The 11,563-nt window shown below is 43.5% G+C and overlaps 4 protein-coding genes across 4 annotated transcripts; 3 read left to right on the plus strand and 1 right to left on the minus strand.

The window, feature by feature from the left end:
* Positions 1-1,116, minus strand: O0I10_011665 (uncharacterized protein; the record flags this gene model as incomplete). Its single annotated transcript, XM_058491629.1, has 4 exons — positions 1-194; positions 254-335; positions 397-659; positions 714-1,116. The coding sequence occupies 4 exons, from the start codon at positions 1,114-1,116 to the stop codon at positions 1-3; spliced, it is 942 nt and encodes a 313-aa protein (XP_058337572.1).
* A 3,712-nt stretch (positions 1,117-4,828) lies between these two features.
* O0I10_011666 (uncharacterized protein) lies at positions 4,829-6,141 on the plus strand (the record flags this gene model as incomplete). The annotated part of the gene is made up of 7 exons (XM_058491630.1): positions 4,829-4,965; positions 5,049-5,184; positions 5,241-5,399; positions 5,481-5,607; positions 5,669-5,754; positions 5,827-5,987; positions 6,054-6,141. 7 exons carry the CDS (start codon positions 4,829-4,831, stop codon positions 6,139-6,141), a joined length of 894 nt encoding a protein of 297 aa, XP_058337573.1.
* Positions 6,142-6,373: 232 nt separating this feature from the next.
* On the plus strand, positions 6,374-9,941 carry O0I10_011667 (uncharacterized protein; the record flags this gene model as incomplete). Its single annotated transcript, XM_058491631.1, has 6 exons — positions 6,374-6,404; positions 6,476-6,631; positions 6,735-6,760; positions 6,826-6,910; positions 6,975-7,272; positions 7,343-9,941. The coding sequence occupies 6 exons, from the start codon at positions 6,374-6,376 to the stop codon at positions 9,939-9,941; spliced, it is 3,195 nt and encodes a 1,064-aa protein (XP_058337574.1).
* A 365-nt stretch (positions 9,942-10,306) lies between these two features.
* O0I10_011668 (KRR1 small subunit processome component) lies at positions 10,307-11,480 on the plus strand (the record flags this gene model as incomplete). The annotated part of the gene is made up of 6 exons (XM_058491632.1): positions 10,307-10,361; positions 10,420-10,586; positions 10,645-10,779; positions 10,841-10,966; positions 11,032-11,172; positions 11,232-11,480. The coding sequence occupies 6 exons, from the start codon at positions 10,307-10,309 to the stop codon at positions 11,478-11,480; spliced, it is 873 nt and encodes a 290-aa protein (XP_058337575.1).
* Between the last annotated feature and the right edge of the window lie 83 nt (positions 11,481-11,563).

Raw genomic sequence — 11,563 nt, forward strand, 5'->3', positions numbered from 1 at the left:
TCAATGCGCATGAGATGGTTCATGATGATGATGCTCCATTTTGTGTTTTTCCTTGACATCATCTAGAAGGTTTTCACGGTGTTGCGAAATGCGATCGGACAAAAAGTGGTTGGCATCTCGATGCAGCGCTTCATCGGCACGCACAGCTAATACCACATCACGGATGGTGGCAGTTGGCTGAAGGTTGTAGTATTCTATAATCGTTTTGTTAATAGCCATGCTTGGACAACGGTGAGACGATGTCAAAACTTACCAATGGCAATTTCGGGTGCTCTTGAATTACCCAACTCGCCCTTGTCAATAGCATTAAGGAAATGAGTGTATGAGACTACAGCCTAGAAAATAGACATTATTGCGTCAGATCTACGTCAATGCATTCATCGTATAAACGTTTACCTCTTCCTCCAAATAACCGCACATGCGATGAGCTGTCTTGGGAGAAAAGACATACAACCAAAAGTAGCTGTTGAAAAAGACACCTTGGGCACCCAATACGAGTAGACGATTGAAAAGGCTGGGTTGAAGGCACTTCATCCATGTCATCAAATGCATACGCTCATTCTCAGCTTCATGCAGCAAATGAATAATCCATCCATTGTCATCGGCCATGTTTCGCAATGAGCGCATGTGCCGTAACATAGCTCCTACCATACCAGGCACTATAGAGAGGTGAGTGTTAGATCAGATCAAGAATTTGATGATGCGATCATTACCTGCAGCAATGGTTTCGAGCATAACAGCACGCATGTAATAATCATTTCGGAAGTATGTATCAGGAAGCAAACGCAAAGTCTTGACGAGGCGATAGGCAAAACGATCACTCATGGTATTAGGCTTGTAGTGTTTGTCAAGACCAATGTCTAGGTTCTCCAACTCTTGCGTGGTGAGCTTCTTATCCCCCATGAATTCTTCACGCATTGGGAGAGGGTGGGTTGATTGGATTTCACGAAGGACGTCCTTTGGAATGTCATCAGCGGGTGTTGACATGGGTGTCGGCTTGCTAGGTTGATAAAAACGTTGTTGATGTCGCAAGCCAATGGCACCGGTTGCGAAAAGGGATGGGTGAGCATTCTTGATAAATGCACGGGTGGTGGCTGTTGTTGCAACTTTGAGCATGATTGTGTATCAGATCAAAGGAAAGGATCAAAAGAGAGAGAAATAGAAGAGAGGATTGTAGATGTGGTTGTATGAATAAGGTAATTGCTGAACCCATGTGCATGAATTTATATGATCAGTGGGTCGAGAGGCATTGCTGGGTTTTGCCAGACATCGGGGCGGGTGCCTCCATTTTCCGGCTCAACAATGAGTCAATTCGTAGAATGACGTGTGCCACGTGGCTCGTGTCAGCCAACCTCTGATTTTTGCTACAAAATCCATTTCCGTCGCTTGCCGAGATCGGCACAAAGGATGATGTATCATTGCCCATTGGTTCATTGCAGCTGTATGACACCTCTCTAAAGGCGTAAGGTTATCCCACAGGATTCTTTCCATCGGATCTTTCCTCCAGCCGTGTGGATCAGCATTACCTTGCTACAAGGCACGCATGATTGAGAACCATTACTTTGGTTCATTATAGATATATACCGATGCTCAGTCAACAAACAAGTGTTCCGCGGGTTCTTTTTTGCTTTATGACGCATTCGCATCTTTTAAAGTGTGCACATGCATAATAATGTTGCTAGTGTCATATGTCAAAGAATGATACAAGCAAAGTGAAGATCAGCTGATGTATGTATACAACAGCGAATACATACGAATGGTTTGCCAAGCACACCATTACGTATGCCTCCTCCTATTGCTGAGCATCATTTAGCCCGTCCACCTTACTCCCAGCTGATGATGTGGTATATATAGCCGCACCATCATCGTTCTAAATGTCTTCTTTGAGAATGCTTGTACTGCTTTTATTTGTGCGGCGTGCTGTTGCTGAGTACAGTAATGCCGCTTTTTGAGGGACTTTTGCCAAATGAAGATAAAGAGGCAAAAAGATATGGGTCCATGCAAATGAGCAGCAAAAAGAGGACCCTATGAAAATGACGCAACTTCTTTCTTTTGTTTCCTTTTGCTCATACTACTATTACCCCCGCATCAACCAACAGCCATCCATCATGATTGTCATTAACGGCAACAAATACTCTTGCAAAAGTATGTATACTAATGATGCTAGGATACTGATATCCAAAAACATGTTCTAACACTTTCTAGGCTGCATTAGGGTACATCTTCTCTTTTAACTATTATAGTCTTTTATGCTGTGGGTGTACTAAATGTATATACATGGATAGGGACATCGATCCTCACGGTGCCATCATACTGATCGATTGCTTGTACAAGTACGAAAAAAGGGACGACCCATCACGCAATGTGAACGATGCCGTGAACAACGAGAGAAGCATAGCATCCATCAGAAATGCAGCTGTAAAAAAGGTGATTATGAAGGATCATGGGGACACACGAGGCATTAAACTAATGTAATTCACATTACAGGCAAGCATGTCATGAAAATCGAGCACTTGCTCCTCTAGCATAAATCGCTCAAATGCATACCCAAATGTCCCATCCCGGTTTTAAGATTGGCCCTTTACATACACATGCAGGATAAAAGATCATCAGCAGCAGAGTGAGGTTTACATTCCCTCCTTTTTTTGGGGGTCTTTATCATGTTATCATAATGAAATCCCATCCCCTTTAATGATTTAAAATGAGACAATGTTGTCATTATGTATGTTGTGGACTTCTCGCATAGATAAAGTAGTGTCTGGGGTGGAGTGGACTTGCAGTTACGCACCCAGGAAATTCACAATGAGAACAATGTCAGCCAACCAGAATCATTCAGTCATCAACCACGATAATACACATACCTGGCTCTTGATCGCAGAGACACTTTCCCGTAGGATGGTCATCCACTGATTTAGCCCCTACACAGTTGCCTGCACTGGATCCTTGGCCTTCACCACCTCCCCAAATACAAACAAGTGTGGTCCTCGGAACTCGCCCCAGCCGGCATTCCCCAAACTAGAGTGGTGATCCTCCAGCCAAAGGAGAGGTAAAGAAAGCTCTTTCACAATCGAGCAATCATAGATGGCCACCTACGGTAAAACTCATGGGATAGGTATTCCTGCTGGATTTGATATTAGTTAGCAACAAGGAAGGATGTACAAGGCGCATGTATTCTTTACTTATCTTAAGATAACTCGTCGTCGAGAACAATGATATCCTTGAAGAATAGACCAGGCATTTGAATACGTTAGCATTGTCACCAATATGTTTGACCATGTGTTTGATTGAATACCTTTTGGTGCGAGATTGGCATATCTTGGAATGGAATGGAAGATGGAAAAACTTGTTGATGGTTATTCAAAGCGGATGGGAGCTGGCTTGTGTGTAAGAATGACAAGGCCAAATGATTGCTGCGGATCAACGTAAAGGATGATGACACCAGATGAGATCTTGCTGTAGCCACTAATAAGGGATGAAACATTGTTTATCATCTTGAAAGGTAAGTTGAAAAGGGAGGTGCTCTGTACTTACCTTGTCACCATATAATAACGGGATATCCTTCAAAGCAAGCTGATAATTTGAAGACACTACGAGCATGAGTGAGTGCCATCGTCAATGTTTATAATGATGCATTTGTACAAATACCTTTTGACACATTTGACATTGCACAACTTGAAGAGGGAAGAGAAGGAAACTTGCTGCAGGTCATTCAAGGACGGGAACTCGCTTGTGTGCTGCGGAACAAAATGAAGGAGCGAAAACACCACATGATGACACGTTGAACCCACAGGATTGGATCTTGCTTCAGGCAATGCTAAGTAATGCAACATTGGTCACCATCATGAAAGGGGGATTTGTTCTTTGCTTACCTTCATATCACACAAACGCGTGCAATAAGTGATAGCCATAAAGAGGAAGTAAGCCATCTGAAAGAATAGTAAGCATTGTCATCAATATGCATAATCATGGGTTTGGATGAATACCTATTGGGTGCTTTGGCACGACATACCTTGAAGAGTGAAGAGAAGGAATCTTGCTGTTGGCCATTCAAGATGGATCAAGGCTCGCTTGTGTATAAGAATGGAGAAGCCGATCGACTGCTGTGAATTAGCAAGAAGAGGGATGAGGATCAGGCCATAAACACGCGTCAATACTTTTCAAACGTACTATGCTGGACTTTGACAACAATAAAAAGGGCACTATAACATCCACAGGAAGAGGACATGTTGCAGAAGTAGGGAGAGAAAGCAATGGTCGATTGTGGAAGGGGAAGAAAGAGTAGTGAAACAATGAAATAGGCCAGCGTTCGCACTCAAGTACATGCGAGGACTGGCATGAAAATTAAGGTCCGCTGATGTATGCAAGTTGTCCTCGTTTACATAGGATAAAAATGGGATGCGCATCCCAGGGACATTCCATGGCAAGATAATGATAGACACCTCCAAATACCTGCTAAAGCCGATGTCGAAAACAATGATTTGCAAGCTACCGAAATCATTGACTTGGCTGCTGGTGAAATCTACTTGTTAAATGCCGTATTGCATTGACTTGATAGGTTGACTTGGTGCTTCTTTTCTCTTATGAAGGCTACATCGCTTTGTTAAATCCGAAATCACTTTTCAAGTGAATTCCCTGGGTGGTTAAGGGCATCTGTGGAGTGGGATGAATGTGAGCCATTGATTTCCTTGACCCCGCCGCCAATGTCTGTATTTTTTGTTTTCCTTTCCCTCTTTCCGTTCCTCAGGCAAACACACGCATACCTTCCCCACTCACGGTGCACACTATAGACACACGTATACGCTTCGCGGGTTGTCTTTGAGTATACACAATGCTGCCAGCCTTGCGCATTCAACTGTGCAGAGTCGTCATTCGCCCAGCTCCTCGGCCAGTCGCCAAGATCCAACAATGTCAATTCCACATTGCGCGCCCTATCTCTCATTCTCTGCGATGCAGGTCCATGGTGGGGTAAGATACAGTTGCTTGGGCATTAGGATATGTGTACATGTCCCTGACACCTTGTTCGTTTGTATGTGTGTGCCTATTGACAGGAAGACCTGGCGTCGATGGCTCGTTACTAGCAACAACAACAACAATGACCATAATAATAATACGCCCGAAAATGATGCCAATGCGACGACCAAATTGAAGCAAAAAGCAGAGAATGCAAAGATTGTCATCAACAAGGTTTGTACTTCAAGGTTGGATTGAATGGGTCCGCTTATTGACACTTGTTTTGACAGCTCAAAGAGAACATCCCAACGCATGAAAACATTTACACCATCCCAAACTTTTTGACATTCTCAAGAATCGTATCGGCTCCCTTTATTGGTTATCTTATCATGCAACACGACTACCAGCTGGCATTGGGTGTGTTTGCATTGGCTGGTATCACGGATATGGTAAGGATTTGTATATGGATGTGTATGTGTGAGAGTGTATGTACAACCCCCATCTCACGCATGATCATTTTGTATATGTAGCTGGATGGTTACATTGCTCGAAAGTACAAGCTCAAGACTGTGGTTGGCAGTATTATTGATCCAGCAGCCGACAAGGCTCTCATGACAGTGATGACAGTGACGCTGGCAGCACAACATGTAATACCAAGTAAGTGATAGGAAAGGATGCAGGGAAAGTGTACGCTAATGACACACATGCATATGTGTAGTACCCCTTGCAGCTTTAATCCTTGGCAGAGATGCGGGTTTGGTCCTTGCAGCATTCTATTATCGGTACATTTCGTTACCAGAGCCGGTAAGTATAATCACGATATGGATACCACAACAAGGCGCAGTATGACGGAGGGCTGATTTTGTTGCTATATAGAAAACGCTGTTCCGTTATTTTGATTTTTCTATTCCATCTGCTGAAGTACGACCCACTATGATTAGCAAGGTGAATACAGCATTACAGTTGGCATTGATGGCAGCGTCCTTGACATCCACTGCTTTGGGAGTACCATCAACTGAGATTATGACAGCGCTACAGTGAGTGTTATCTTTATTCAGCAAAAGGAGAAATGAGCGCGTTAATTAACGGAGCGTAACCCTTAGGTGGACAGTGGGTGGCACAACCGTATGGTCGGGAGCCAGTTATATCTATTCAAAGGATGCTGTACGAATCTTGAGCCGCCAAAAGTGACACAACAATAGAAAAAAAAGATTGTGAAAGTCATTCTCATCCATTTCATTCGCTTTTCCTCTTTTCTTCTCCTTTCCGAGTAAAATAATAAATTCATTCCTTTCATTTCCTCGTTGTCTTGCCTTGGTATCCAGGTCGTTGGACATACACACACATATATACTCTCTTTTATATACCATTTCCTTTTATTCATTCATTCTTTTAATCTATTTCCCCCTCTTGTCCAATCATTATGGCAAAACTCAACTACAACACACAAACTGGTAGGTCAAAGTCAATCCACCAAAACAGCATTGTGGGCTCACTCATGGCATCATCAACATGATTATTATAGTATTACGCGTTCGACCAACCTTGGACAAGACGACTTCAGACGATATCACCACCCTTGCCAAATCATATGCTTTCGATCGGGTGTTCGGTAGTAACAGCACCCAGGATCAACTATTTCGAGGCGTTGCATCTAATCTTGTTGACAAGCTTATCCAAGGTGAGTTGTTTGGTGCCAATCATATGCAAGCAGGAATGTCATGTGTGCATCGATTGCTAATCATGCTGCATATCTTCGCGCGCATGTCTGTGTACAATAATAGGTCGCAATGCAACGCTGTTGGTCTATGTAAGCTTCGACACACAAGAACAATTAGCGATGGTTACATTTTGCTAAGACGTGTTGTTACACAGGGCCATCCTTTATCAGGCAAAACGTATACCTTAGGATCTGGCGTGATGGAAGAACAAGGAGGAAACGCCAATCCAGAGAGCGAAGGTACATAAGATGATTATAGCTTTATTCTTAATTTTCAATCTAACCAACTTGGATCCACATGCAGGTCTTATCCCACGAGCCACCGATGCTTTGTTTGATCGAGTACACCGAAACCATCATGGTGCACCACGTCCATCATCCAGCTTTTCGTCATCCATTCGATCCTCTTCACCTTCACGACTACGACCCGTTTCAGTGGCAGGCTTGCCAACTGCACGCCGTGGATCAACGCCAAATCTCTCTAGCAAATCCCCACGATATACCATTCGTATCACATTCACTCGTTTTGATCATGGTGGCAACAATGTCAGGTTATTAAATGACGACGAATCCACAATCAGGAATACAGGAGATGTGCTCAGGTAGAGTATTGTTTGTTGTCGATGGCATTTGTTTTGTGTGATACTAATACCATTTGTTGTCATGGATCAGGAACCTTGATGTGGCAGCAGCACGCGCCAGCGAGTCGTCATCATGGTCACATGCTATATTTACGATTCATTTACGACAAGAAAAGTGGACCCAGAAACCACCTGCCACTGTTGAAAAGAAGGAATCGGTTCTTTCATCCTCAAAGCGACGTATTAGCACGCTCAACGTCAAGGCTATGGTGGGACAAATGGAGAAACATGCACGACATGATGACGACAATGGTGAATGGGTGACTACAGAATCGCAGCTCAGCTTTGTTGAAATGGGATCAGCTGTGGATGATACCTATCGCATTGTTTCTTGTCTTGATGATCTCACTACTGTTATTGCTTGTGTTGATGCAACAATGTACCCACGTGCTATGATTGAGCAACAATTGAAACACGCCAACCGATGGTCTCATATTCCTATCGAACAATGGATTCATGAGTGGATTGAAATGCCTACCATATCGCCATCTACAAGCACAAGCATGTCCGATACATCTGATGATGATGGTCATTGTCGCTCATCATCCTCGGCAAGGACAACAATTACCATCCCTGAAGTGGCTGACTTGGAGCGGCAAATCGAGGAGTTGCAAAATCAAGTGACAGTGACACAAGAACGCAACAAACATGTGGAGCAAGAATTGTTGCATAAACATGCATTGTCAACTGAACGTGAACAAGCTGTCAGCATGTACATGGCTTCCCTCGAACGTAGGATCAACGCTCTTTTGAATGATACCGAAAGCACCAATACTCCGCATCATCAGCTGGTTGCTATCGATCGCATGTTCCAGCAGCTACGTACTTGTATCGTCTCTAATGATATACCGCCACCACCACCTGCTGTTGTTGATACTACAAAGGAGGAATCTTTACAACGTAAAATTGATTCACTTGAGCAACAATTGAGCGAGACAAAGCAAGAGCACCAAACTGCCGTGGATCAATTGACAACATCCATGGAGGAAAAGGTTGCCAGCCAAGAAAAAATGCTTCAAGAGCGACACGCTGCACAACTTGATGAGATCATGCAACAACACAATGCCTTTTCAGAATCTGTGCATATAAACATCAATCAGCGTTTGACCGAAAATGGCCATTTGCAACAACAACTCGATCAATTGTTGACGGTAGAGCAGACTCAAGATACATTGATTGATCGATTGATGACTCAAGCTACTCAACATGCACAAGTTGTGGACGTACTGAAACAACAATTGGCAACCAATGAGGAATCTATGAGCTTACTACGACATGAGAATCAAGAAAAAGCTCGTTTATTGGATGAGGCTCAGTCAACCATCGATGGTCTTATGCGTGAAATTGCTGCTCTTGGCAAAGAAAAGCATGAGCTTGATATGCTTGTCAAGTATGTGGATTCCAGCATTAATCATCAAAACGTTCGTGTTGTCAAGGTTGATGAGCAATTGGTGGATTTGCAGCACGTGCACTCGCATGAGATCAAGACGCTTAAGGAAGAAAAGCTTGCATTGGAACAACAAGTCGAGCAATTGAAGAAGCAATTGATCGAGCAGCAGCAGCAGCAGCAGCAGCAAGAGAAGAACAAGGAATCAGAGCAACCACATGGTGAAGAAGAAGAAGAAGAAGAAGTCGATGATGATGACGCTGAAGGCGATATCCGCAATATTATTCTTGGTCTCGAAGCTCGTTTGCAAACTCTACAACAAACAAAGCGTCAAGATGAGGATGAATTTGATGTACGATTCGAGCGTGCTATTGAGGATTTGGAGCATACCCGAAAGCAGAATAAGGATCAAGCCAAAACAATCGCCTCTCTCGAACAAGCATTAGAATCAGCCACCACTGAGCAGCAGCGTTTGATGGATAAGGTGGCTCAACTTGCTCAAGAGAATACACAACTCACGTCACAAATGACCACAGACCTTGAGAGCAAACGTAGTAGCGACAACAGCAATGGCAACAATAATAGCACGTCTCCTCGTGTATCACTCATGTCAACCGCTTCGCTTCCTCCACCCACTGCACCACCATCCAATCCATTGCCACCTATTCCTACAGCGTTACCAGCTATTCCAGCAGCATCTTCTTCATCCTCACCTCCATCTTCGCCTATTTCTCGTCCACAATCTCCTACTCGCATTCCATCTTCACCACCTGTGCGTACTTTGTTACAGCGTCAGAATTCAGGCACCACTACTAGTATCAGTGAATTGTTGGATGAAAGCAATCCTGCAGGCTCAGCATCCACTGCAGAGCGCTATGAACGCATTATTCAATCATTACGTCACAAGATGCATTCAGCAGAACAAGATATCAAGGCCCATCAAGATGTTATTGGCAAGTTGGAATGCCAATTGTCAAGATCGGAGCACACGGTGCGTGAAGTAAAACGGCAATTGGATGTCTTGTCACGTGAAAAACAAGCTTCTCATCTCGAGATCCAAAACTTGAGGAGCCAAGTTAGTGCACAATCGGATGCTGCTAAAACGGCAGAGGATATTCAATCACTGGAGGATGCATTGGAAAAAGAACGTCAACTCAAAGAAAAAGCTGAAAAGGCACGACACATTCTTGAACACCGCATGGAAGAGTTGATGAGCAAAAAGAGTAAATTCATGTGCTTCTAATTGACATTTACTCCCTTCTCTCCCCCATCTCTATAAAATCCCTTCCCCAAAAATGATATCCTCCATTCCCTTTTCTTTGTTTTTGTACATTAGCTTCATTGTGAAATGACCTTCTTCAATAATATTATGCAACTTTATTGTAACAGTAAGACAATGGACCACCATGTGCGTGTCTACCCATATTGGGTATTGGTTGAGATGGATGGTAGACTTGCAATAAAAGATCATCGAGGAGGATCATTATGCGGGATATGCAAATGTCCAAATGCAGTAACCTGCTGGAGTTCAACGGCAGCCACTGCTGCAAATTTTCTAGAGCTCTCTTTTAATTCTTATCCTTTCCACTTCTCCCAACTTGCCCCACCATGGCCGAGACAGCTGATTCCAAGCCCTCCAACAAACGATTCCGTAAAGACAAACGTAAGCATAGAGCAAATCGCTGCATTGGACGATCGAGGTGACTCACTTGTTGAAATAGCCTGGGATACCGATGATATCGATCACTGGAAGATTGACGAGTTTAAGCCGGAAGACATCAAAGGCCCATTTGCCGAAGAATCCTCGTTTGCCACACTCTTTCCTAAATATCGTGAAAAGTATCTACGAGAAGTATGGCCTATGGTGACAAAAGCTCTCGAGAAACATGTAAGGATAGCCACCACCTATTTCATGCTGAACGGGCTCGCTGAACGTTGTATAACAGGGCATTTCATGTGTGCTCGATCTTGTGGAAGGTTGTATGACTGTCAAGACTACTCGTAAAACCTACGATCCCTATGCTATCCTCAAAGCTCGTGACATGATCAAATTGCTTGCAAGAAGTGTACCCTTCCCACAGGTAATGTATCTAGGCAACCGTGTATCCATGACGACCAAAATACTTATTGCTCCATGTGTAGGCTGTCAAGATTTTGGAGGATGGTGTTGCATGTGACATTATCAAGATTGGCAACATTACACGTAACAAGGAACGCTTTGTCAAGCGTCGACAGCGATTAATCGGTCCTAATGGCAACACACTCAGGGTAATGTTAAAAGAGGAATGGGGGTATTTGGATACATTCAAAGCTAACGATGATCCATTTGTTAGGCTATTGAATTATTGACAAAATGCTACATGATGGTGCAAGGCAATACAGTATCAGCTATGGGTCCTTATCAGGGTCTTAAAGAACTTCGACGGATTGTGCTGGATTGTATGAAGAATGTCCATCCAATTTACCACATCAAGGTAAGGGAGATTGCTGGTGAAATGAGATCATGTCAGCTGATAAAGGATGATGGATATAGGAACTCATGATTAAACGTGAGCTGGCCAAGGATCCCAAGCTGCAAAATGAGAACTGGGACCGGTTCCTGCCTCAATTCAAGAAACGCAATGTCAAGAAACCCAAAAAGACTGTACCAAAGAAACCCAAGAAGGAGTACACACCATTCCCACCCGCACAACAGCCATCAAAGATCGATTTGCAATTGGAAAGTGGCGAGTACTTTGTCAAAGACGTGGAGCAAAAGAGAAAGAAGCGAAAGACCCAATAAGCATTATTATATTAAGCATCATCATAATAAACATTGTCGCATGCATCAACATAAAAAAAGACAATGAATGACATTTGTTAAGC

The sequence above is a fragment of the Lichtheimia ornata genome (assembly GCF_029851405.1).
Source record: "Lichtheimia ornata isolate CBS 291.66 chromosome Unknown scaffold00097, whole genome shotgun sequence".
Classification (NCBI taxonomy): domain Eukaryota; kingdom Fungi; phylum Mucoromycota; class Mucoromycetes; order Mucorales; family Lichtheimiaceae; genus Lichtheimia; species Lichtheimia ornata.